At 38.7% G+C, this 27,645-nt stretch overlaps 1 protein-coding gene across 2 annotated transcripts in view; it reads left to right on the top strand.

Moving 5' to 3' along the window:
• RCBTB2 (regulator of chromosome condensation (RCC1) and BTB (POZ) domain containing protein 2) overlaps positions 1 to 27,645 on the top strand; it is a 36,146-nt gene that overhangs the window by 251 nt on the left and 8,250 nt on the right. Inside the window, exons 2-10 of one of the 2 annotated variants that reach the window (XM_014966134.1) lie at positions 9,331 to 9,394; positions 10,051 to 10,129; positions 12,211 to 12,369; positions 12,871 to 13,021; positions 13,838 to 14,163; positions 16,502 to 16,609; positions 18,458 to 18,600; positions 20,426 to 20,616; positions 24,517 to 24,643. In XM_014966134.1, coding sequence (XP_014821620.1) covers positions 12,244 to 12,369; positions 12,871 to 13,021; positions 13,838 to 14,163; positions 16,502 to 16,609; positions 18,458 to 18,600; positions 20,426 to 20,616; positions 24,517 to 24,643 — 1,172 coding nt within the window. In that variant the 5' untranslated portion in view covers positions 9,331 to 9,394; positions 10,051 to 10,129; positions 12,211 to 12,243. The remainder of the gene's footprint in view (positions 1 to 9,330; positions 9,395 to 10,050; positions 10,130 to 12,210; positions 12,370 to 12,870; positions 13,022 to 13,837; positions 14,164 to 16,501; positions 16,610 to 18,457; positions 18,601 to 20,425; positions 20,617 to 24,516; positions 24,644 to 27,645) is intronic. The other variant, XM_014966133.1, reaches the window with a different exon arrangement.

The following is a 27,645-nucleotide window of genomic DNA, read 5'->3' as shown; positions in this document are numbered from 1 at the left end:
CTGAGGGAGCCTGGGCCTGGAACCCGCTGGTGAGGGGGCGAGGCGGAGGTCCTGCCCCATTGCCGCCGTTTGGCCGTGGGTGGGGAGGGAGGAGTGGGGAAGGCCGCTTTTCGGCCCCTGCTGGGCCGGTGCGGTGTCGCGTTCCCCTGGGTTACCTTTCCCAGGTTTAGAAATGGCTGATAAATTGGGGGGGATGGTGTTGCAACTTGTGTCAGGTGTTAAATTCGTGTGGTGCTGGAGAGGTGTGAGTCCATGGGTGTGCAGAGGAGGTGTGAGGCTCTCAGGACGGTAAACAAGCTCCGCTTGATGGCCGGTTACGGTTTTAAGGCAGAGAAAAAGTACCTGGGAAGCTGTGTGGGAGGATTGCATTGTGTCTCCGTGTGGAGATGAAATGTCTAATACTGGTGGATAAAAAGAGAGGGCACGACTACGGAGGAACGGGCTGCCCAGGGAAGTGGTGGAATCACCATACCTGGAGGTATTTAAAAGACGGGTAGATGTGGAGCTTGGTCTACGTTTTGTAGAGCTTGGTTGGTTTCATGGTGGTTTTGGTCAGTGTTAGGTTGATGGTTGGACCAGATGATGTGAAAGGTCCCTTCCGACCTAGACAATTCTATGATTCTCTAACAAGCTAAGAGATTTTACTCCTGCTTATGAACTGAGTAGGGTCTGTAGATGGTTCTGTTTGTGCACCACCAGAAACCATTTGGGCTGAACTAAGGTTGAAGGATGTGAAAGCAGTCCTGGGGTAAGGGAAACACAGAGAAATAACCAACTATCCTGCGGAATGCAGGGTAGGAGAGCTAGTGCTGTCCCCAGATACAAGAAGTAAATGTGACAGGATGGCACAGGATGTGAGTGATGTGATGGGCAGTAAAGTAACAGGAAGAGATTGTGTGGATTAAAAAAAAAGTCAAACACATTATTGCTTTGAGAAAAAAATAATTTCAAGAGCTTTTGATGGTGTCTGCCATAGACCACAAGAGTTGGATTTGGATAAGGGTATCACTTACTGAGATATACTATCAGGAATTATATCACAGGTGGATTTTTTTCTTAGATACAGGTAACAGCATCATTTGGGAAGGACATATAGCGATCCAGTTCCTACATACAACTGCTGTAAAGCACTGAATTGCTTTAGATTTGATCTCACTAAGTAGTGTGACAAACTTTGAGAAGAGCTGGTTTATTAGTCAGCTTGTGATCTTGGATCACATTTTTAATTAGATTGAATAAAATAGAAATAAAATAGGGGACTAAACAGAGACAGGTTTGAAATTCTCCATTTTAGAAGGGCAAACTTTGAAAAATCAAGAGGATTAATTGGTGATCTTAGTTGTACTGTAGTCCTGAGGGCCCTAGAAGCCAAGAAGGTATGAAGTTGTTTTATGCCAAAGGTAGACTCTATTTGGAATTTATATCCAAGGAGTGAAAAAAGGTCTATTGAAAAGAACTTTGATCTGTCTCAAAAAGGGTTTTAGGAATAAAGACTAGAAAAAGGATGGATAAGGAAAGGAAAATATAAGACATAAAGCGCAGTTCTAAAGTAAGAATCAGCAAAAGGAATTCAGAATTTATGCAATTGTTTTTTGAGGCTTCTTTAGTCATGTTAGTAAAAACAAGAATAGAAGTAAGACCATTGAGTGATAAAGTTGAGGTAAAACAGCCTTGGCATCGTGAGGCCTATGATTTGTTGCAGTTTGGAGGAGGCTGCTGCAGTGGGTAGATTTAATAGATGCTTAAAACTTAGACCATAAAGAATAACATTTTGTCTCTTAATTATTTACTAGGAGTTGGGAAACCTCATGGCTATGTCTAATCCAATGCTCTTGCCACTTAACGTTGGTCAGTTTCAGTATCAGAAGACTGAAAGACATATCTAAGTGGACAGTTAGACAGTCATTTACTCATGGGGGAAGTTCTTTCTTTCATATACACATTCTATTTACTATTGTATTTCTCTCTTCTATAACATATGGTATCTTTTTATGCAGATAGTTATAAGTATAAAAATTTAAGCTATCAGAATTCTCAGCTCCATCATACCTGTTGTGTGTGTGTATATATCTCTATATTTTTAGACATGCATTTATATATATCTACTTGATGTATATATGTAGGCAAATTCTGACTTTGTGTCAGGGAAAGATTGCACCATCCTCCCACCCGCCCAGGCGTTGTGTGCTGGGTTCATGGGAAGTGCTCTGGCAAGTGCCCAGTGTTACAAGGAGACGTCGCTCCAGCCAGATTCATGCTGGAACTGTGCTAGACATCGTCCTGAAAAAAAACTCTGCTCTTGGTGACCCAACATGTAGCCCTCTTAGCTGTAGGTTGGAGCCCTTATTGACCAAGGTTGTGATGTGCAGAAAAACTGCAAAACCGAAGTAAGCAGGGAATGTAGAAAATAAAGTCAGGTGTGGTTTGTTAATGTTTATGTTTAAGTTTTTTTTATTAAGGTTTAGATTGTTTTAGAAGATAAATTTTATAAATTAAAGCCTTTAGTCTAAATGAGCCTAGAATGACCTTCCTTGGACATCTGAGTGATTAAAAGTTAGATGTGTAGAAGCTGTGAATATTTCTTCTTTAACTGCTAGACCAGACTGTGAGGTCAAAGACCCAAGAGTTAGACCTGAGACATGGCTCAGCGTTTGGCTGGATCAGGTAACTGCAGACTGCTAGTAATTTAGGCTAGGTCAGATCTACTTAGAGGGAGCATAACAAAATGCATTCATTTGCAAACTTTTTTTCTGTTAATGCAATATAATGTTTATGATTGCATAATAACAGAAGGGTTCCACCCAGACACGCTGTTCCTGTGCCATTGAGCTGATGTCCAGTCCAGTCAGGTTCCCACATACAGGGGCAATGTCACCTAACGTCTGAAGCTTGCACATGGTTTATCCTGAACAACTTGATGACCTGTTAGTGTTTCTTAAATTCTTAAAGCTTTAATATTTTCTGTACTCAGATTCTTGAAGTTTATGAAAAGACAATAGCTGTTTCTTTCACATATATATTGCATTATTGTGAATTATTTTGCTTGTTACCTTGTTAATATTTTTAATAAAGTTCTTTTAAAAAGAAATCTTTGGAATACTTTTGTTTCCCTAAAGCTGGTTCCTTTAACTCTCATGTCGGAACATCAAAATGAAGAATAAACTTCAATTCCACCAAATCAATTATATGGTAAATTAAATTTTGTGTAGCATTTAAAATAGAGAAGAACTAACAATTGGATCAGTTGTATTTTGTTATGTTTGTGTGTCTGTAGGGACTCTGGGAACTGAAGTGTGTTTAGAGTTTGGCTAACAATTCAGCAAAGAAAAAGAGCTTTTCAAGTTAATTTTTTGAAAATCTTGGATCAGCCACATTAAAAAATGCAAACAAATGTTTTCCTTCCGCATCTCAGGTTAGATTTAGGCTAAATTAGGTTACATTAGGTTGCATTTAGATACAGGAGTGACGTCCTGTTCCCAAGAGACTATCTAACAAAATGTTTGATTGTTTTAATAAACTTCAAGGTCTGGAGATAACGCTTGTTATATTTGTTTAATTTTACTGCACTATTTACCACTATTTATGTGCAAATGACTCCAGCATCCTCCTTTAATGCTTTTCAGCTTTGAAGGTAGTTCTTGCATTGTTTCCATGATCTGAACCACTTGATTGCCTTCAAAAGGTATTTTTGCACTTGTAGAAAGAAGTGTAAATATTTTTAAGTGAAAATATTTTTTGACTGCCCCCTTCTTACCAGGCTTTTTTAGCTGCTGACCTTGACAGTTCAGCATGTCTGTTAGAGGCGTAATTTTAGTATAAACGTCATTACTATTTTCTAGCCTTTGTATTTTTGGCTTTCATTAATTTGTTGTAGAGTTTATCTTCCTTATTAGTTTTTAGTTGCTTTATTCAAATCTTCATTTTTTTCAGCCAGATAGAATGATAGTCAAAGCTTTGAAATTATTTTTTTTCAGGGTGACTGTAGGGTTTGTAGAATGAGAAAAGAATTTGAGATATTTTTTTTTTCCTTCTGCTTTAAACATGATCCCTCTGGTGGGTGAGGACGGGTGATTTTTTCAGTCACTTCCACTCACGTTGCTCGCTGGTAAACAATACACCATTCTGCATCAGTGCTGACAATGATTGACAGCAGTTCTAAGGGGAAAAAAAAATAATTGGCATAGGAATGGGAGAAATAAAGAAACTTAATATGAGCAGTGTGTCTTACCATCATGTAGGGCTTTTAAAAGTCCTAGGTGATTTGATAAAAATCAAATTAGTTGTATTGTCTTGCTAGTCCAAAACACCACGGTGTGGTTTTTTTGGAGGTGAGGGGAAGGTGTCCCAGGAGTCTACATACGATTTTTCAAAGCAGTTTTGTCACTTAGGGCAGAAATTTCTCACCAGGCCCTAACACTTATTTTTAAATCACTGGGGAGTTGAAAAATCATGCCCTCTGTTTTCTTTCCCATCTTCTCGCTTCTTTCAAAATGTCTTTCCCTGATGTATTTGCTCTTTATTGCAGAGATATCGAACCTCTATTGAGGGATGGTGCTAAGCATGGGTAACAGAACAGTGTTCCCACCATCTTCCTTGCTTTTCCTGTGCCCAGGTTTTCTTTCGTGTGTTGTTTGCATCTTGTCCTTCACTGCTTTCATTCTTGACAATCACCTTCTTTTTGGGGGTGATGAAGTTACTGCAAATAAGGGCCTTGGTGAATAGCTTTCCAGCATCTAGCTCCAGTACATCATGCTGCTCGTAGATGAACCTCTGAAAACTTGCTGGAGGCCCATCCCTGGAACCAACAGGTGGAGCAGGATGTCATGCCACAAGAGAGGTGGTGTCTGACATGGTGTTTTTGGCTGAAGTTTTGTCTCTGGAGATTGAGAGAATAAAGCTGTCTTATCTCGGATCATGTCAATTAGAAATTTCTGTAGCAGTTACCTACCTTGCAAGGTCAAGGATGTCAGCTTTTCAGACTGTAAATACTACAGTCTTTCAGAGTTTCTTGGATCTGCCCTCTGAACTCTTTGTAGATTTGCTCTTGCAGTTAGGAGGCAGCCAGCGGAGCTCGCATCAGGAGCTGAGAAGTCACAGTCTGGTGTCAAGAAGCAAGAAGGGGAGGGGAGAAGACCATACTTTAGTTGGAGACAGCAGTTTTTCAACCAACCACTTGCTGTTTCTCAAAGTCTACATTTTCTTGGTAATGGAAAGTGCTGCATGAATGGAAGCATGAGTGACAAGCTGAGTTCTTTCAGTTTATTGTCTGCATTGGATGGAGTAGTGACATCTCACTGTATGTGAAGAAGGAAGATAATTTTGAAGATAGTCTTCCTAGAAAGGGAATGTGACTTGTTCAATAGGAATAACTGTTGATGGTATTACTGGTTTGTCCTTTCCTGCAAGATCACTTAGACAAGTTAACATCATTTCATGACTGTTCCGGTAGGAAACTGCTGAGAAACCAAGAATATCAGAGAAGGTTAGGTTCCTTTCCTAAGGGTGTCAGCAAGTCCCTTTTTTCTGTGACTTTTTCCTCCTAATCTTTCCTAAGGCTGTGGTTAAGAGTCCTTGGGGAAGAAACTTCAGACAGACCTTTGATTCCGCAGATGAGATTCATAAATGCTCAAATTAAGTGGGAGGAAATACTAAGTGGCGTTCTGAAAATTTTTGTTTGCTTGCCAAGTTCCTAGAGAGAGAATCTACAAGAATGTTTACATTCAAATGAGTCAGTGAACCTGTTTAATTATTTAGCATTAAATGGTCTTAGACTGCTAATAGAACTTGGCTTTTAGAACTGGAATTTGTATTCCTTAAAGGAGTCTTATCTGTACTGGAGAAGTGTATGTGCCTTACCCAAAGACCTGTCACGGTTGGACCAAAACCAGGGTCAGAACTTTGAAATTCCAAAACTTAAACTCAGACTGCCAGAGTATGCTGTCCAGATTACTAATGGTACTTGGATTCCAGATAAGAGATTTGTGCAAGTCTGTTATAAATATTTTTGTATTAAAATGCTGTGCACTTCCTCAAGAAATGGATGTTAATAACAATGAAGTTTTCTCCCTTTGATCTGTACTTCAGAATTTTTTTGACAACACAGCTAGTGAAATCATATGTAAAATTTTAATACATGAGAGATATTTCTTGCTTACCTTTTTACTTTCCAAAGTAAGTATTGCATTAAAAAACCAACCAACCAAACAAAAAAAAACAACGTAGTGGCTAGCTATTTTAAAGCAAGGTTTCTTAGCAATTATACACACCTTATAAGATTTAGTAGATTAACAACCCCAGTAACTTGCCTGAAATAGGCTGTATTTTTCTTCTGTACCTGAACATAGAGGTTTTTATCTTTTAATTTTTGATGAAAATGCTGTTTTTTCTTTGTTCGCTTTGTATATATAATGGTTGTTTTTCTGGAGGGAAAATTCCTACGAGTAGGCAAATATGAATCATCACTAGTATTTTAAAGGTACACAGGTAAGAATGATTCTTAGACAGACTTAATAATGGCTTTTTTTGGTCTTCTTTATTTTCAGGATCCCAGGGTGAACATGTACTCTTAAATCAATTGCAGGTCAACAGAAAGAACACCTTTGCAGATGCAGATGCAGTATGTACTTTTATTAGAACACATGAATTTGAATAAAAATAAACTGGTGTAGCTTGAACCATCCCATGTACTCCTATGGGCTTGCTCAGAAGTAAGGAGTCTATGTTTGCAGAACAGCTTGAAGAATGGAGCTGCAGGGTGATTTTCTCTTAGTTATATATAAGATAAAACTTGGTATAACTTGAGTTGTGAGGACATGTAAGTGATCTTTGCTCTTGAAGAGTTGGGGCAAAACTGTCGGCATGTTTGTGGAACTCTGAAAAGTAGTGGGCTGGAGTCGCTTTTGTTAGGTGACTGAGATGGTTAGATCCTGAGGTATCTTTCTCTATACTAATGAATAAACTGCTTTTAAAGTCAAACTATGCTTTTGTCCGAACAGAAACAATTGGATTGAAACATTAGAACTTGAAGAATCATGGCTTTCGGTTATGTATCAAATGGCTCGAGGAAGGAAATAGAGAATTCTACATTTCTTTAAATTAGAAAATTCATAATTAATAGGTATTCTTTTGAGGGATGTGTGAGCCCTTTGGACTGACTGTAGGCTAAGGATGGCCAAGAAGTGGGTAACATATACCAGCATTGCCAGGGAATGCTTGAAATTGATGCTGCAAAATATTGGATAGCCTTGATAATGAGTTTCACAGTAGGACTACTCGCATACTTTAAATGTTTCAGAACTGCAGTTCAGTGATACAGTCCGGCTCAGGCTGTGGTCATACCAAAGGTGTTAATTTGGTGAGTTGTTTCTAGTTAAATAGTGATAATGTACACAAAATCAACTGGTTGCGTTCTTGTTTTTTGAACAAGTAAGCATGTTGAAGAAAATGAGAAAATAACAAATCGCTTAATAGCAAGAGCTTAACAAGTTGTAAAGCCTGGTAAATAGCTATGTCTGCTTATTCCGGGATCTGTTCAGTTGTACATACATCGTAGAATCATGGAATGGTTCAGGTTGGAATGGAACTTTAGAGTTCCAACCCCCCTGCCATGGGCAGGGACACCTCCCACTAGAGCAGGTTGCCCAAAGCCCCATCCAGCCTGGTCTTGAACACCTCCAGGGATGGGGCATCCACAGCTTCTCTGTGCAATCCGTTCCAGTGTCTCACCACCCTCACACTAAAGAATTTCTTCCTAGTATGTAATCTAAATCTCCCCTTTTTCAGTTTAAAACTGTTCCCCCTTGATGGCATCACTGTCTTTTAGTTCTTAGCTGCTGCTCCAGCGTGTCATGGGTTACCCTATAGGTCCTGTTTCCTATCTGCCAGCACTATTTGGTGTTGAGGATCCCCAAGGTCATCTCAAATCTCAGTAGGTGCTAATGCGTGGAAAATTGAATCAACCCGTCCATCTTTCCTAGTTAAAAGGGAGTATAACTTAGCTGCAAGTTATTCCAGTTTCGTTGGGTGTTTGAGCCTTAAGCTCAAAGTCGAGATGGTCAAGAGAGTAGCTGGACTTTCACACGAGCTGAATTTATCATTTAGTGTCTCAAACCAAGTATACAAAATACTCTGTGTGTATGTAGATTTGTGAGTTTTGTTAAAGCATATGCTTAACAATGTGCATATTCAGTATAGCTGAGCTGCAGCAATTGTTCAGTTTTTATTCATTTTCAGTAAATAAAAATAATTGTTATTTATTCAGTACATTAAATTATATTTGTTACATCATTAACACTTACAAAATTTAAATCATATGAATTTCATGTATTCTATGTCCTTGGCCTAGGTCTTACGGCATGAAAGTCTTAAAGAAGAGGCATGTTTAGTAGTAAGTTAGGTAGTTTTATAAAGCTACATTGATACTACTTTTAGTGTGGTATTCCTCCAAAAAGTAACCGAGTAAAATGGTAGCTTGTTGTTTGTTGGATGTTATTCTGCCTGTAGTCAGATTTTTACTTTTTACATTTTTTTACATTTTATTTTAGGTGAGGACTAAACCGATTTTTAGCATTGGCTGAACCAGTGTAGCTCAAAGAAAATGTTGTGTTCAACTTTCTGACTAGTTGAGTAAAAGAAGCTTGCACGGTGTCGGAGCTGCTTACTCTTTTTTGCAGTTTTACTGACAATGGAGTTGCATGGCTTTATGTTAGGAAATAATTTAAGGATAGAAGAAACATCTGATCTGAAAATCTGTTTCTATTGATAATACACATCATAGAAATGATACAAGTAATTTACAGGGTTGGCAATATTTTTCTGAAACAGAGTGAATATTTTAACAGTTCTCAGTAAACCTGAAAAGGCCCAAACGTTTTTCATTGGTTTTCAGAATGGAACTGGAAAAAGAGCATTTGAAGGCTTAAGTCAGAAATGGAAAGCTCTGACCAGTGTGCTTGTTGTTTGCTGAAAGAAATGTCTTGAAAAATTATGTCAGCAAGGTTATAAATTGATTTTTACTGTAATAAAAAGACATTGGAGTATTGTGTTTATTAAAACTTCTTCCTTTCCAATCACAGTCTGATTAATTTTACTACTAATTTAAAAAAAGAGTTTTGTCCAGGTATTGTTATTTTAGGTAAGAATACAGAAGAGCAGAGTCTACTGGCCACTGTACAACTGAATATAAAACCGAAATTGGCTGCGCTTTGTGTTTCTTGTTTTCTCATCCCACAGAAGCAAATAGTTCTGGCTTAATATTAAGCGTGTATAGTTCTGTAAAGTTTTATTGCATTAATAGATACAGTGATTTTAACCACCTTTCTCTCTCTGCAGGGGGACACAAGCACAAATCCATATGGAGGATGAACCTCCTCCTTCTCAAGGAGCCGGTGTCAAGGTCAGAGTGTGAATTTGTATTCCCTGCTGCTCTTCTCAAAAGGAAGAAGCTTAGTTCCATTTAGTGGTAGCTTAGTACATGCTTGTAGCTTTCAAGATAATCAAAAAACCAAAGCTATTGGTAGAAAAATGATACCAGCAAAAGAAATGTTGCTTGTGTGATCCAGAAAATATTAGAAGAACTATATATTCATTTTAATTAGGTTGAATTGCTCCTTTGGCTTACAAGGCTGGTTTAATTTAGTATTAAGTTCTAAAGTTACATGTTCCAGCCTAATGTTTCAACAACATAAACTTGTTAGAATTAACTTCTGTAGTGTAATTTGAGGCAAAATCTTCCTCTCATTTTTCTCTTTTATTTTCCTCGAACACTTTGTGTATAAAACTTAATGAAACATCATTCAGATTTTGAGCTTAATGATGATGCCTTGTAAGGTGATCCGTATAACAAATTGAACTGAATAATCAGCTTTCAAACTGATTGCTGAGGTCAAATGAAGCATAGAAGTTTCAGGAATTCTTGAGGCATAGCTGATTCACTTTTGGGATAGGTAGCTGGACAATATGAAAACTCAGATTCTGGTCTGACTCTGTCTTTCATGACTTTGTGCGATAAAATGAGGGAACTGATCACTTACGGGACTTAAATATTGGCAGGCTGATAGTTCGAGCTGTTTTTCATATTTTTGGGACAAAATATAATGGAGAAGCATAGGAGGGAAGAAGATCTTAAAAGGTGAGGCAATATCTCTTACTGAACTGAATGTGACTAATAATTACAGAGACAGGATTTAGATTGTGGATATTTTTTAGTCTGATAAAGTTTGTTGTTATTTCTTTTGTTTAAAAAAAGCCAATATCATAAGTGTTTGCTTGAGTGTTTTTTATAATAGTAGTTTGGGGTTTTTTTTCCTTCAGTGTATTACTTTTGTGTAAACAAATGCTAGAGTTTGTTGGTTGTTTGGGTTTTTTTAACCTGTTAAATGTGAGTGCTTTGTAGAACAAGGTTACAGAAAAAAACTACTGTTTAAGGTGCGTGAGGGCATGTGCACTTGAAATTTAGAGCCCAAATTTTAAAGAAACCAGTATCTTATTGCAGTAAGGAAATCTGTACAACTGAAGGACACCCTGACTCTCTCTTTGAACCTCAGGCTTCATCAGTCCTGAGCAAAAGTGGGATGCAGTTTTGTTGACGCAATTGGAAGAGTAGTGTCTGATGCTTTTAGTATTTATTATATTTTAAAAGTGGCCAAAATACTGCATAGAATTAATGCTAACCTCTTGACATAAATTGTTTTGCGAACAGCAGATGAATGAAGCCCTATTCCATATGGATTCATGGCCTTCATCTCTTATCGCTCTGCTGTGTGTCATGAAGGACAGCAGTTACTAGGCCTAGCTTGGACCTACTTGCTTGCTGACTTATTTCATAACACACGTGCCTAATTGTCCAGCTGCCTACTGCCGCATGGATTGCGTTAGCAGAGTTTTGCTTCCCTTTCACTTCCAAATTTGGCTGAAATTGTTCAGTTACTTGGTGTGAGGAGATGGGCAAAGAACTGGTATGATCAAAACTGCAACTTCTCTTTAGAGAAGATGACCAGCCCTCCTTCCCTTTCTTCAGAAGCATATTATAAAGAAATGAGTGATTAACAGCTATTTGTTTAAAGGCTTTAATTCAGGATTAATGTAGGGTTTATTTATGTAGTTTCAAATCTTATCTATGTTCCTGTGTACATTTTTTCATATTAAGTGATACTAATAAAAAAACCAATATTCTTAAAACTGACTAATGTGCTTCAGACTCCAAATTAGAATTTATTCACATCTTCGTTTCAGACAGAGGTAGAAAAAATTATGTTCTGTAACAGATCATCTTGTAAGTCTGCTTCTTGCTAGAAATAAATTAATGATGCAGTCCTTACTGTTATGTGGTGAACTACCTGTGACAGGCAAAAACTCTTCTTACTTACCTTCTGAGCTGCGAAGTAATGCTGATTGGTTGTTTTTTTTCATGTTCAGAGCCTGTTTTAATTTCAGTAAAGAAAATTTGATGCATGCTCCATGCATAATTTGCTACTAAATTTTGATACTGCAACATTTTTCTGATTTATGCTATACTAAAGCAGTAGAAATGTTGCGTGAGATTCAAACATTAGCTTGACTAGTTCTAATGTCTGAAGAGACCTGTTATTCCTTAACTATAAACTTGTAATTTGTCCTTGGATAAGCCGCAAAATGTTCAATTATCTTTTTTCTTTTATTATATGTCTACTTACATAAAATGCAGATATTCTTAGGAAGTTTCCAAAGATTCGATAATTGTTGAGACACAGAAGTAAATTTCAGAAGTAAAGGAGTTTCTTGAGTTTCCATTTTCAACACGTGAAAACAAATGTGTATATTTTTCAAAGATTTTTTTTATGGTTTCTTCTTTTAACAGTAATGTCAGCACCAGAGGAAAAGACACAAATTATTTTCAAGTTTTGAATGAATACTTTACAGTTGATGTTAGAATCCTGTACAGTGAATTCTGTAAGCTAGCAGTTATATTGTGTGAATATAGTGAAAATGCAACCTCACCATTTAACTTCTTATATGCTGCTTTTCTCCATGTATATAGATGCATTCTTTCTGGATCATGATATATTTTGCTTATTTCAGTGGCTTCCCTCCAAGTTTTATTCTAGAACTAAAATACTGGTTTGTGGATGAAAAAGGAAATGGTGGTATTTCTCTAAATTTTCCCTTTTAACTGTGCAAAGGTATAAATTTCTCTCTGTCTAGGTGTTTGATATAATTTTTTTATAATATCAGGTCTGGGAGGCAACATTATTGTCAGCCCTGAAGATGCTGGATGTTGGGAAATGGCCAATTTTTTCTCTCTGTTCCCAAGAAGAGCTCAAGTTAATTCGTCAAGCCTGTGTATTTGGCAGTGCTGGCAATGAAGTGTTGTATGCAACTGAAAATGATGAGGTAATTGTCCAAGAGTGTGTATGAATATGACATATTTAGTCATTTATGTATCAAGTTGTTCTGAAAGCCATTGCTGTGATAGCATACTGAGAAAAAGTTGCAAGCAAAAATGCATAATCATTTGATTGCTACTTAAACATTTTCAATTCAAATTAGTGGCTTCCTACCACAGTCAGAGGATAAAGAGAAAATGGAGTTAGACGTTTCTTAAAGGTGCGTAGTGATAGGATGAGAGGCAATGGACACAAGCTGGAAGATGGAAAATTCTGATTCGGTATTAGGAAAACAAAATTACAGTGATAGTGGTTAAATCCATAGGGGTTGTGAGATCTTTTTCCTTGCAGGTGTTCAAGAATCGACTAGGCATGGCCTTGGGTCAACTGATCTATTTAGACCTTTGTTGAGCAGGGGAATGAACTAGTTGACCTTTGGAGGAGGTCCAACCTCCTCCTCCAATTCCAACCCAAATTATGATTCTGTGATTTATTTTTTTTATAACAGGTTTTTGTGCTTGGCATGAACTGCAGTGGATGTTTGGGAACAGGTGACATGCAGAGCACTATTGAACCGAGGAGGTTAGATTCTCTATGTGGCAAAAAGATAGCCTGTCTGAGTTATGGAAGTGGTCCTCATGTTGTTCTTGCTACAGAAGGTAAATTATGATGTGAATGTTGCTTTTTCAGATAGTCCATTTTAATTAGTCCAGCAAATGTGCAAGGTCTGTGCTAGTAACATAAGAGAGAGAGCTGGGACAGACATTCTGTACGTTAAAGACAATCAGAAGTAGCTGGTAATATCTAGTGACTATAAATGCTTGGGAACTACAAAAAGTGACCAGGGTCGTATTTCCCTTAAACAGCAGTTTTTTTCTATTGTCAGTTGGAGACAGAATTTTGCACTAAGTGGGCCATCGGTTTAACCCAGTCAGACATTGCTTATATTCTTAATTTTACTAACATGTTTCTCAAAATGCAGAACATGAGTAGTATGTTTAAATAGTACGTAAATAATACTATGTTTATTAATAAGTAGTAATAAGTTTTTCTTACAAGCATCTTCATGTATATTGTAAAGGAATGAAAGCTTATTATTTGCATTTTCCAAAGTGGGAAACAGTGCCAGGGAATAGACAAGAAATTTTGATTGATTGTCAGGAAGAAAAAAATTGAAATTAGGATTCCTGACTGTCATTTCGTCCTTTTTCTCTTCCGCTACGTGATTTCCTTTACTAAGATTATGGTGATACTAGCCTTTTGTATTTGTTGTCAACACTATATGAAGGTAGCATCAGTGTGTCCATGGGCTTAAGAGTCCCAAAGGGTGTGTGTGTGTATATATATATATATATGTTATATACACTTAAATATGTATATTGTTATTGGATTTGACATTTCAGTTTGTAATTTTGTGTCATGTACTCATTAGAAAAATAGAGATTTTAAATCAGCTTTTTACATTTTTATTACAGAAGGAGAAGTCTATACATGGGGTCATAATGCTTATAGTCAGTTGGGCAATGGTACAACAAATCATGGTTTCGTTCCCTGTCAAGTATCTACTAATTTGGTGAACAAGAAAGTCATTGAAGTTGCCTGCGGCTCTCATCATTCTATGGTGTTAACATCTGATGGAGAGGTATACACATGGGGTTATAATAACTCAGGACAAGTTGGATCTGGTTCAACAGCTAATCAACCAATTCCTCGAAGAGTTACCAGCTGCCTACAAAACAAAATAGTAGTTAATATAGCTTGTGGGCAGATGTGCTCTATGGCTGTGGTGGAAAATGGAGAGGTAAGAAATTTTAAGTAACTTTTCTGCCTGAATTTTATTTTATGTAATATCATGGGATATAGATAATTTTAAACCTGTCAGCAATGAGCTACTACTCAGAAAAGAGGTCTACATTTCCAGACTATGTCAAATCTATCTGCTTATACTGCCTGTAAGAAACATTGTCCTAAATTATCCTGCACGTTCTGACATACTTATGCACATCTTCCTCATCATGCTGATTATGTTTTTTTCTTTAGAAAGGAGGTGGAGAGAAACAAGGAAAACTGTTCACTAATATTTGGGTTATGGCTTCTTGGTTTGTGAGATCACTCATGAAATTTAGCAGCTGTTACTTTGTGTCAACTATTGAACTTGGCTTTGAGTTGAAGGAATTCAAGTATCAAGAGAAAACAGAGAAAATAAAAGTACATGGCATATGTTTGTTATACTGCAATACCCCTTGAATCCACCTCATACTTTTTTAATCCTCATTACAAAGATATGAATAGGTTTTAGTGTTCTTGCTGTTTTAATTCATTTGAGCTGAAGATTTTGGTGAACATACCTCCTCTCTAGCTCCATCACTCCAATCATTTCAGTTTAGACCTAAGTAGCTATCAGCTGTTTGCAGAAGAACATATGTCACTGAAATTGCCAGAGCTCAATATTTTCCTTTTTTCTTATGTTCAGCGTAGAGCTGTTAACAGCCTACTCAAACTGTTGCACATGGCTTCCAGTTTGTATATACTGTAGTGTGTTTCCTGTTAGAGGATTTCTGAATGAGAAATTAGGTCTTGGAAAAAGGGAAGCATTCATGCTGAATTTGTTCCGTGCTGGGAAACAACCATATGAACCGTTTATTTTCTAGTCTTTGTATTAAAATATTGCAGTCTTACATAATCTAGGTCTTAAAAAGCAACATGAACATGCAGGTTTAGAATTTTAGATGAGCATGCAGGTGGTATTTTAAACAGAAGCAGCATCCAAAATTTCTGGTACAGGAAAACATATGTATGTCTGTGTGTATATATATATATGTGTATGTATATATATGTGTGTGTTTGTGTGTATCTATATATATAAGTATAGGTCCTAAGATGTGGGGATAGGAAATACTGAAGAAAAATATTACTTTAAGTCTGAAGTAGTTAACGTTGCTTTCAGAAGAAGTGGACAGTAGCAAACAGTTAAAAAACGGTCCCCCACAACATCCTGATTGCCAAATTGGAGGGGTACGGATTTGATGGGTGGACTGTTCAGTGGATAAGGAACTGGCTAGATGGTTGCATCCAGAGGGTGGTACTCAATGGCTCAAAGTCCAGATGGAGAGCAGTCACAAGTGGTGTTCCTCAAGGGTCCGTGCTGGGGCCAATACTGTTTAACATTTTTATCAATGATATAGAGAGGGGGATTAAAGGCACCATCAGCAAGTTTGCGGATGATACCAAGCTGTGTGGTGTTGTCGATACACCAGAGGGATGGGATGTCATCCAAAAGGACCTGGACAGGCTGGAGAGGTGGGCCCAGGTGAACCTCATGAGGTTCAACAAGAGCAAATGCAAGGTTCTGCACCTGGGCCGGAACAATCCTCACCATCAGTACAGACTAGGGGGTGAGGTATTGGAAAGCAGCCCTGAGGAAAGGGACTTGGGGGTGCTGGTGGACGAGAAGCTGGACATGAGCAGGCAGTGTGCACTTGCAGCCCAGAAGGCCAATCGCATCCTGGGCTGCATCAAAAGATTCGTTGCCAGCAGGTCCAGAGAGGTGATTCTGCCACTTTACTCTGCTCTGGTGAGACCTCACCTGGAGTATTGTGTGCAGGTCTGGAGCCCTCAATATAAGAAGGACATGGACCTGATGGAGAGGGTCCAGAGGAGGGCCACGAGGATGATCAGGGGGATGGAGCACCTCTGCTACGAGGACAGGCTGAGGGAGCTGGGGTTGTTCAGCCTGAGGAAGAGGAGGCTCCGGGGAGACCTAATAGCAGCCTTCCAGTACCTGAAGGGGGCCTACAGGAAGGCTGGGGAGAACCTGTTTAGAAAGGCCTGCAGTGACAGGACGAGGGGCAATGGCTTCAAGCTGGAGGGGAACAGATTTAGACTGGAGATGAGGAGAGGGGTCTTCACTGGGAGGGTGGTGGAGCACTGGAACAGGTTGCCCAGGGAGGTGGTTGAGGCCCCTTCCCTGGAGATATTCAAGGAGAGGCTCAACGAGGCCCTGGGCAATCTGGTCTAGTTGGGGGTGTCCCTGCTGACTGCGGGGAGGTCGGACTAGATGACCTTTGGAGGTCCCTTCCGGCCTGGCCAACTCTATGACTATCACTCTTATGACTAAAATCCCTGTCTCTGTTCCTCAGGTCTATGTCTGGGGCTACAATGGGAATGGGCAGCTGGGACTGGGCAGCAGTGGGAATCAGCCGACTCCGTGCCGAATCGCAGCTCTGCAAGGCATTCGCGTCCAGCGGGTACGCGTGGGACACTCCGTCTCAAACCCTCTATGACAACAGGCTCAGGCACACATTCTGCGTCTAAAGGAGATAGTCCTCTACCTCTTTGCTTAAAGTGCCATTTATCAGAATAAAAACACGTATATCTTAAAATGGACTTCTTGTCAGCAGGAGAGAAACTGTGACCCTTTGGAATTCAGTGGGAATTTTGCCATTGACTTCAGTGAGGTCAGGATTTTCCTTAAAGAGGACTAGGCCATTAGAAATATTTGGTCTTTTTTTTTCCCTGTGAAACTTAAAATAATTCCTGTTATTTTAGTAAATAAGAAAGTTTTCATTGGGTACCCCATTCTTCATGAACCCCTGTCTGTTTTTCTTTTCTGCGAAAATGCTGCAGATTAGCATTTTGTCTTTCTGGCAGACTGAATATTACTTTTAGAATGGCACTCTGGCCACAGTGACTAACTGGTGTTTGGAGTCTGAACAAATTGTTTCTGACCACAGTTGGTCAACAGTTGGGATGATTCCATGGTTAGTCTTGACCTTGGGCGGCTATTACACTTCAGCAAATAGCTGGGCTGTCATCAGTGTAATGAGTGAATTGATAACTTCTTTGATAATCATAGAATCATAGAATGGTTAGAGTTGGAAGGGACCTTAAAGAAAAGAAATATTTAAAGTAACTGCAAGAACTGATACTGAAATATTTGGTTGATTTATCAAAAACATAGGATACTGTCAGGGAAATTATACATTCTGCTAGGAAGCATTGATTTTGTAACCTAGTGGAAATTTACAAGAGTGTTTTGAACTTTGGATCCTATTTATTACATTTACTAAGATAATACCTATCTGTTACATTTACTATTTATTACATTTATTACATTTACATTACATATAGATTTGCTATTACACTTACATAGTTTTACATTCAGTTCATAGGATGTAGACAGTAGTTTTGCTGGTAACAATTGCTGTTGGAGAAGAATATAATAAAGTGAATATTATTTTGCTCTCTATTTATTCTCCTGCTTAGAGAGCGATTGCTCCAGTAAGTTTGACTTAGATGATATTTCCATCCACTTGGTATCGATTAGTACCAAGTTGTAGACCTCCAATCAGTAAATAACTTAAGGATTTATTTCAACTAAAGCAATCACATGCTTCATGGAGGTACCTGAGGAGGCAGCTCAGGCTCAGGACCGAGTGGGTTTCCACTAGAGGGTAAGAGCTGATGCAGTTGTGTGCTGCCATCAGGATGGAAAGGTTAATGTCTTCCCTCTCTTTCCTGGCTGGCTACTGCTGTTGCTTACCTTCTGTGGGCACTGGTGGTCCTCGGGCCCAGCTGCGGAGACTTTCCTTCCAGTGATGGAAGTTATCTCAGCAGAGGGTCCGGTGAGCACTAGAGCGGGCACAGGGAGGGGATAGTTTTGTGTGGCTGGCAGTCAGGGAGGAGAGGAACGGATAGGGAGACCTTGCCTGTTTTTACACTGGTAAGCTTTTTCACATTGCAGCAGTGGCCCATAGAGCAAGGTCAGTGCAAGACAGACAGATGATCTGCCTTTTTCTGCATTTTTTTCTGCATACTGTTCCTATTTGTCATATAGCTTTCCTTCTTTCTCAATTTCTAGCTGATCTTTTGCTGTACTTGTGAGATTATCTGGCAGGGTTCCTCACCGATACGTTTTTTCCTCAAAGTCACCGCATCAACTTTGCTTCCCTTTTTAATAATCTTATCTGTATTTATATTGTAATTCTTACACTGGTATAGAATCAATAATATTAACGTATGGCATTATATGTATCTATCTGTATTAACTTACTGTTACATATAAATGAGATTTTTCTTTTTGTTATTCCTTATAGGTTGCCTGTGGCTACGCACATACGTTAGTGCTAACAGATGAAGGTCAGATTTATGCCTGGGGAGCCAATTCATATGGCCAGTTAGGTACTGGGAATAAAAGCAACCAGTCTTACCCTACAACAGTTACTGTGGATAAGGACAGGTAATACTTATGGTCTTGCAGTCAGACATTAGTTGGCTTACTCTCAGAACAGCTACAGAAAATTATGGCATTTTTAATCTATTTTTTGGAAGAAATAGCCTATAATTTTTTGCAATGGTTCTTCTGCTAAATGTGAATAGAATTTTCACTGAAAGTGCCTGAATCTGCCCTATAACTATCCTCGTGAAAGAGAAACTGGATGTTCTGAATGTGCTATTTTCTGCTTCAGCTCACACTGTGCTTTATAGGCCTTAATTGCAGTTTTTCTGCAGTGGTGTAGTTTCATTGTTTGAAGTCAACAATAAAAGCTTTATTGGCTCTGAATATAAATTGTATTTTAATATGGTACTTTTGACAAGCAGTACACACACAAATAGTGAAGAGTGGGCATCTGCAATTTGTGTTATTTCTGCTGTTAAATCCGGCTCATAACCCAGGAGAGAGAGAGGGAAGAGTTCTTACTTGGTATTGTTGCCTGAAAATTAAGCTTAGATTTTTACAAGTTAAATAATTTTCTCTAAGTTCTTCATGTGTAGTGGGGCAGTTATTTCTAATGCTAATATCAAGCTAAGTATATATGTGGCCAGAAATGTGAATCTATTCCTTACTACCGAGGCCTTGATTTCGGCCTCCTGTTGTGAATAGTAAGAAAACTGAGATGTCCCTCTTAAACTTGTGTCTGTGTACTTTACTGTAAGGAAGAGCCAACTCCTCTCTGGTGATGAGACATGGCCTGTTTTTGAATGTTGCTCTTTCTTTATGTATGGTTTGTTTTTTTGCTTTTGCTTAAAATGTAACTGAATGTTGTCCAGCCGCTTTGGCTGTGGTGAAAATGTTACCACATTTTAATAGGAGTTTTACTGTTGTATGCTGCCTTTCCCTTTTGTTGGCCAGAATATGCATTCCTGCTGTCAATGAGAATATTACCTCACAAAGGCCTGCAAGATTTGTACATACAGCTTTAAACAAGTTGTTTTCCCAGCTATTTTCCCCAGGCGGCTGGGAAAGCCAGTAAACAAGCTGTGATTCGGGCTGCAAAACACTGGATTGTGTAATGTTGTACACAGTGGGAGTTTTGAAATCCTAAATCAACTTTGGGATTAGTGAGATAGCCTAACACAGCTATAATACACTTAGAAACAGCTTTTAGTGCTGCTTGGTTCCGATTTTTGATTTTCAAATGAAAGTCTGTTAAACTTAAGTAATAATATTTGTATTAGTAATGACACTTCAGTATTTTAATTAAAAGAAGTATGTTTAAATTGTTGGTTTATAACTGTTAGGAATAGGCAAGCAGGAAAAAGTTTTTCTTGACTTTCAGTTATAAGGCAAAATTCAAATTTCTTTTTATTTTGGGGTGTTTTTTTTTTTTAAATGTCTCTTCATTTCCTTCTTCATCTTCTCCAAGTACCCATTCCCTACAGCTTAATGCAGCCACTCGCCTCACTGCCCAGCACCACAGAGGGCATTCAGAGACTTTGAAAATCATCAGAGCTCTGTTAGAGGGAGCCGAGGGGGTCGGTAGAGCATGTGCTGGGTAGATACCCTGCTCTGCTGCAACACTGTCTCCTCACTCATCCCAAGATGCTTTTTCACTGAGAATCCTTCTGAGTGCACGCTATGTGAAGAAACATTGATAGCCCTTTTAATTTGGGAAAACATTCTTGCCCTTTGGAGGCACTTGCACGCTTACAAATACGTTTTTTGCAGTGGGGAAAGACGGGAGGTAGTGAGCTTCTTCGCTGTGTTTTGTTCTTGTGAGAGTGACTTGCTCTTTTTTTTTTTTTTTTTTTTTTCCCCCTCCTTTGTTTGCTTGTAAATTCAGAGTTATAGAGATTGCAGCCTGCCACTCCGCTCACACGTCGGCTGCCAAGACCCAGAGCGGGCAGGTCTACATGTGGGGCCAGTGCCGTGGGCAGTCGGTGATCCTTCCCCACCTCACACACTTTGCCTGCACTGACGATGTCTTTGCTTGCTTTGCCACCCCCGCCGTTACGTGGCGTCTTCTATCAGTAGGTGAGCTTAAATATTTTTTTGTTTTGATGATCTTCTAAGTAGGGTCATTAGCGCATAAACCCGTGGCACGTGTTTGAAGCCTAAACTTAGTTTCTTGCAAAAATTTCTACTGGGAAGCGTAATCGTAACCATATATTACATATGCATAAATGGTAATATGGAATTGTAAAAATTGCTAAGGTCTTCTGGCAGTGCTAAATGTTGTCTGTTTTATTGATGTGGTTTATTTCTGTGGGGAAATGCCTTGGGTTTGGGGAGTTGGTTTTTTTTAATGTAACTACTGAATGTTACTGTAACTCCATGGGTGGAGAAGCTGAATTTGAGTTTGGAGACTTGAGGGGGCCATGCAGAACATTTAGGAACCCTGAAGCTTTCTTTGGTGCCTTTAAGTAGACTACTAAGAATTGAGGGAGCCAAATTCCCATGCTGAGAATTGGCCACAGGCACTTAGAGTCTCATCACAAGCGATCATGACCTGGGCTTCTGAAGAGACAAGTTGCTGAATCTCAGATATTTGATTAACATAGGGTCTTTCTTGCTGCCCTTGACTAGAAAGAGTTAGAATGTACAACATTGTCTCACAGAGAAGTCATTCTTCAGCTAGAAATTCAATTCCGTATGGGTTGCTAATAAAGTTACTGGCTTTGCTGACCTAATCAACGATGAGACTCTTGGGGTTGTCTGTAGGTGTCATCTGGGAGCTTAAGCTCAAAGCTAGAGAGCAGCGACTCGTTAATTTGTAATTTGAACTGTACTGAGTCCATCATGCTTCCATTCCACTTCTGTACTGCCTTTGTAATTGCTTTTGTGTTACTGTATGCTTTTGTCTGATGATTGTAGAACACTCTTTGCTCCCTTGGTGCCTTCTGGATGCCAAGGTAAGGAAATTCTGCTAATAGTACTCATATTTCAGCTTTGAGACACTAGAGGATTAAATGGAGAATCTTGTTCTCAGGAAAGTACATTGCCAAAAATGCATGTTTTTAGGGCACAGTCCAAAGATCGTCATTTTCTCTAGGCTGAGGCTGTTGTGGCTTGTTCAGAGCTGTAAGATGTATGCTTAATTACTGTGAAAATTCTTAATATTCCTAATATTTGCCTACTACTAATTAGATGTAAATTGTATTACTGCACCAAAATTCCAGGCAATGGGGTAGTTCATTCCATGTGAATATCTGTTTGTCAGTTGTAAGTTCTACATAAAAATATCTGTAGTATATTCAGATTTTTCTTCTTTAAGAATTGCTTATTTTATGAAGGAAATGGGACATTATTAGTATATGTAGCTTAAGCATAAATTCAGTTATAAGTATCTTCTTATGTACATCGGTAGGGTTCTGGGGCTCTTCAGCTTCCATTTCTTCTTGCCGAGTTAAAATATTACTTCATGCTATCTCAGAATTTCCCCTTCTCTTTTTCTGTTGCGATTTCTTCTCGGTTTAGTGCAGAGTATAAAGGAATTTTTCAAAGAGTGGAGGAAGGCAAGAAGCAAAAACTGCCTCTTTCTTTATTTCATTCCTCACAGAGAAGATAACTAAGTCTAAGAGAGTCCTGAGTAGGATTATATATGATCACTCATGTAATTATCACCTTTATGTTGAAGACTTCCAAGTAACCCATTTATTAATCAGCATATTGCTCCTTAATACTCATAGATACTCACTCTCTTTAACACAGTGTGGTTAAGACTACATTCATAACTGTTTCATGGAATGGTTCAGGTTAGAAGGGACCTTAAAGATCATCGAGTTCCAACCCCCCTGCCATGGGCAGGGACACCTCCCACCAGACCAGGTTGCTCAAAGCCCCATCCAGCCTGGCCTTGAACACTTCCAGGGATGGGGCATCCACAACTTCCCTGGGCAACCTGTTCCAGTGTCTCACCACCCTCACAGTAAAGAATTTCTTCCTAATATTTAATCTAAATTTCCCCTTTTTCAGTTTTATTTCCCAACCTCCCTCACCTCACCATTCCCCACCCTCATCATATCCCCACCATGATCAATACACCCAGCCTCCTTGTACTGCTTCTTACCTTGGGAGTCCTTTTTGACTGTAGCAGCTCCTTTTATTATTGTTTTTTGACCTTGACTTCTCTGTCCCTTTGTAAATAATGTTGCAGTGCTGTAGCACAAGGTGAAACCTTACAGGAGTAAAAGATTATTTCATGGTTAAGCAAAACTGATTTCAGATGCACTTTCAAACCCACATTCTTGCATGTGCCAAGTGATCTCTCCAGCATCCTGGCACTGAAATGTGATCTGAGCAGGGTTCCTTGTGATGACACAGGATAAAGGATGCTGGCTATCAGGCCCTCATCATGTCTTCTGGATTTGTTGACTGCTGGTTTCAGATGTGCCCTTTAGCATGCTCTAGGAGCTAGGAATGACTAGTCTCTTCATCCTGTCCCACCTTGGCAAGTCATCAGGACTGACTCACTGCTGTTTGTCTCCTGACTGTGGTGGAAATCATCAGGCAGCTGCATCCTAGGATCTTGACATCTGCTGGACGGGGTGCCGTGGACATCTGCCATGCTTACAGCCCTTCTCCGTATCCCACACCCAGGCATTCGTGTTCATTCCCCCTTTGTGGCCATTCTAGCATTCCCATTACAATTCTCAGCACTGACTGCTGAGGAGTTTTCTTGGCTTTGTGCCTCGTCAGTGTGAACTGCCTCTTTGTTTCCTTCCTCTGGTTCCCCCTTCACTGCTGTAACAAATAAAAGCACCTCTTTACCCTCTAAGATTTTCATAACTGAACCCCATTATATTCAGTTCACCTCTGCTGGCTGTAGAAGTCATCTGGAGATGCGTATTGGTGGACGTCTGAATCCCCAGTTAACTTTGAAGAAGAGCTTCAGTGTTGCATTAGTTGCTAAAATTTTTACTTATTTGGATAGCAGATATCTGAATAAATAAACTACATTGTACGAAATAAGAACAAATTATTTTATTTCAGAAGGATTTTTTATTGTCACTACATTGGATTTCTCCTCCCCCCGATCCTACCTGTAGTCCAACAGACTTCAATAATTATTGCCCTAATTGGGTATACCTGAACATAAGTGACATCCTTTCAATTAAATGAAAAATAATTGTGCTAAACAAAGTGTAACAGTATCAAACTGTGTGTGTGTTAAGTTTTTTCTGGAACATGTGGTGAAGGTCTTTCCATTTCCAGCCGAACGCTATTCTTGTTTCTAGCGTGGTAGGTTACAAGACCTAGCATTTATATAATTTTCTCTAGAGAACAGCTATTACTGACCCACAAAATTTGTATAAACCAATAATGTGTGTTTATATGGTAAGAAGACAAAATGTTTTCTGGGCTAAGAATTAGGTTTGGGGGGTTATTTTTTTTAGTAGTATTAAAGAAGAGTTCTCTGAGGCTACCAAATATGATGGAGATTTGGAAACGGTTCAAGAGAGAAAAATTTGTATGTAGACAATGGATGACTTTTCAAGGCTGTTTGGTAACTTTATAATGCAAGTGTCACCTGCAGAGTGGGGTGTACACACACATGACACAAACAGGAATATGCAGACTTCCACACACATCATAAGTCCAGGGAAAACACATTTTGAACAGACTTGTAACTGTTATTTACTGTTAGGGATATTGTACTGGGCAGTTTCACAGCAACCAATAGAGGAGTGGCACTTACTTCTCTTTAATAGGGATATTTGTTTGGAGTAGGAAGCTAGTAAGGACTGAAGAAAGCTGCCCTTTATTTGCTTTTTGTGTATCAAACTGACCACATAGTCTGCTGTGTTTTTATACTATCCTTAAAGAGATGTCGTATTAATTAAGAGTGTTAATTGCTGGCAGATACCCAGGATGTTATAGTGAGAGATACTTGTATTACTTATTACTTACTATGAGTTCCCCGTTTTATTCTAGAGCCTGATGACCATCTAACAGTAGCCCAGTCACTAAAGAAGGAATTTGACAACCCCGATACCGCAGACCTGAAGTTTCTAGTGGATGGAAAATACATTCATGTTCATAAAGTTCTTCTCAAAATTAGGTAAGGACTGTGCAGTTTAATTAAACTGTCTGAGGTTGTCCAATGTTCTGAGTAATTACTGCTCAAAATTCTTGACTTATAAACTCCCTTTTCCCTCAGCTGTGCATTTCACCTGCTATTCTTCACCATTACTCTCTTTTCCTCATTTCCTATCTGCTTGGAATTCCAAACATGCTGCTTGCTACCAGCCTTTTCATCACTTCCCTCCATCTGAAGTGTGTCCTCCTTTGGGCTAGCTCCTTTGGGCTACCTTTGTGCCTTGGCCCTGATTTCTAATAATCTTTTTCTGCTGAGGAAAAGGCTCACTTCTTTCTGCTGCCTTCCCAGTAGTTTGAATCAGTTTTTCCTCCTTTGCATGCTTGGCTTTCTCCACTGGGATGATTTGAGGGCTTTGTGTTAATTCTTGCCTTTCTTTCCTTCGACAAGATGCTTCAGTTGTTCCAGAAACTTCTGTAGGTACTCTTTAGACTATCTTTTTATTCTTTCATAGAATTATAGAACCATAGAATTGTCTAGGTTGGAAGGAACCTTTCAGATCATCGAGTCCAACCATCAACCTAACACTGACCAAAACCATCACTAAACCAATTTTGTCAGATTTATTGTCAGATTTTTTATCCTGCTTGTTTTAAACCTTCTTACCAGCGTATTTGACAAGCTTTTAAGCTAGTTTCTCTATTTGTTTTACAGCTTTTTCCAAGTTAACACCACTTTACAGCGAGATTGGCATACACATATCAATAGAGTAATTACGTTATTATTAACATGCAGAGATTTGTTTGTTATTGCTGACGCAGCTTCTACTAGGATATTCTAGAGACACTGCTTTAGATTTCTTCTGTCTTGCTAACTCCTTTTGCTCCATCCTTCACATCCTTACAATAGTTTTTTCTCTTTGCTATTTTTTTTTCTCAAAATGTTTGGCTATCTCATCCTGTTAATCACCACTTTCTTCCTACTTTTGCTTCTGAGTTCATTAGTGATTTCTTGTATATTCCTGAATAAAGATCCTTGTTAATCCTTGCCTGCCTTTTTTAGGTCTTCTCTGCTCTCCTCTTACTACTCCAGTTACCTGTATTACTATTTTCTTCCCTTTGCTGTTTTCATTGCTTGTACATTGCATTCGTGCCTATAGTCCACCCTTTTTGTTTGGAATGCCACGTGTTTCTCATTAGGTGTCACTTCAAATCTTCTGTGTCCCCAAAATGTTTCTGAGGTTCGTTTTCCTGATAATCAGTCTAGAAGTAACTTTTCCTTATTTTTTTTTCCTTGCTGTACTCTTCTTAGATTATATGGCATTCTTTGAAGGAAATGTGTCTAATTCTAAAATGGGTTTAAGTGTCTGCTATTATCAAAATATTATGCAGGAATAATAAAGCATCAGGCACAGTTAGTAGATTTAATATTTTCTTTAAGCCTTGTAGTTTCATGGTGCAACTGGATCAGAGGATAATGTATTTAACATGGTATTTTGCAACATTCAGCCTGTTCCAGAGCGTTGTCATGAATGCAGTGCTGCTAAAAGTTCCTTTTCCTTATCCAGTCATTTCTTTACTACTTATGGTGAAGACTTTTTTCCATCTTGTTCTATGCCTGCTGCTGAACTAAAAGATATTGTTGGTGGTTATTATCTGGTGGTGGTGGTGAAATGGCAGGGCAAGGCTCTGTTCGGTGAGAGGCTGGCCAGGAAACATACTGCCTGCAGAAACAGAAACATGTGAGTGTGTGGGTGGGATTCATTTGCTCTGCATTTAACCAGCCAAAATTAGGTATCTGGTCTGTCTCTACTGAGAGATAGAGAGAGGGAGAGAGGCACTCCAAAGGATAAGTCGCTCCAAGATACTTTGGAGACTGAAGGATGAATACCAAGTGGTTTTTATATTTATCTACTTATTTATTTTTAAGGGAGCAATATGTACCACCTTCTCTCTGACTTCTTGCTTTTGGGTGGTGGCATTGGGGCAACAGACCGTTCCCAAGGTCTGTTCCACAGCTGGATGGAGAGCACAGTCACCAGCACTTAATGTGAGGCTCCGGGAAACAAAGCAATGGGGTCTGGTCTGCCTCTTCCAATGCCAGAATGTGGTACAAGAGGGAGCAGAAGCCAGATAATGACTTTTTAATCCTTTATGAATTTGATGTTTATTTATTTTATTAAAAAATAAAATCTAAGAAAAAATTCTTTAAATAACCAGTAAAATCAAATGTGGAAAAGGTAAATTGAGTGATAAAATAAATAATTCTCTTTCATTTGTATCTAAGTTATGCTGGCTTTACGATGTAGACCTGTCCCAGCATCATTAAAAGGAAACCAACCTACCTTTTACATAAAAACTTTAGTAAAAGAAAAGCAAATTCTGATGTGTGTGAGTTAGAAAGTAAGTGGAGTATTACCAAAGCCACAGTTAAATTGTGGCCGTTATAGGAAAAGTTACCTGAGCTGGTGGTGGTCATTTCCGTCAGCAAGCATTTTGAAAACAATTCAAACGTTACAGGATGTTTTTTAAGGAGCAGTAAGTTACAGTGCGTTGTAAGTTGCTGTGAAGTTGCAGAGTACAGCTGTGAAAGGCAGGCAGTGCTTTTTCCTTGTTTGTATCGTGTCCATCACAGAAGTATTCAGACTTACAAGAGGAAGGTGATGGAGGATCTGGGTGAGAATGTCTTCACTTTAAATATTTTAATCCTTGAGTATAATGATTAATGCTAAATTGTCCGTGTCCTCTGACACTGGAATAAATGTTATCTAAATTATTAATAAATTACTGCCTCACTAGATTGTGTTGGAGAAAGCAGGTTGAAATGTGGAAATTGTCTAACTTTATCGTAAACCTTATCTGTTACGAGCCAGGTAATAAAATTCATAGTTAATGTATAACGTATTTAAGAAAAGGACATCAAAAACACATGGGACATCTTATATTACAAGATATTGTAAGTATATTACAAGATATTGTAAGTAGAACTAGAGCCTTCTTTAAAACATTCATAACAGAAATAAAGGA

The sequence above is a fragment of the Calidris pugnax genome, unplaced genomic scaffold, assembly GCF_001431845.1.
Source record: "Calidris pugnax isolate Ruff unplaced genomic scaffold, ASM143184v1 scaffold20, whole genome shotgun sequence".
NCBI classification, from domain to species: Eukaryota; Metazoa; Chordata; class Aves; order Charadriiformes; family Scolopacidae; genus Calidris; species Calidris pugnax.
Note: the sequence above shows the minus strand (reverse complement) of the source record. Positions and strands in the feature narration are given on the sequence as shown.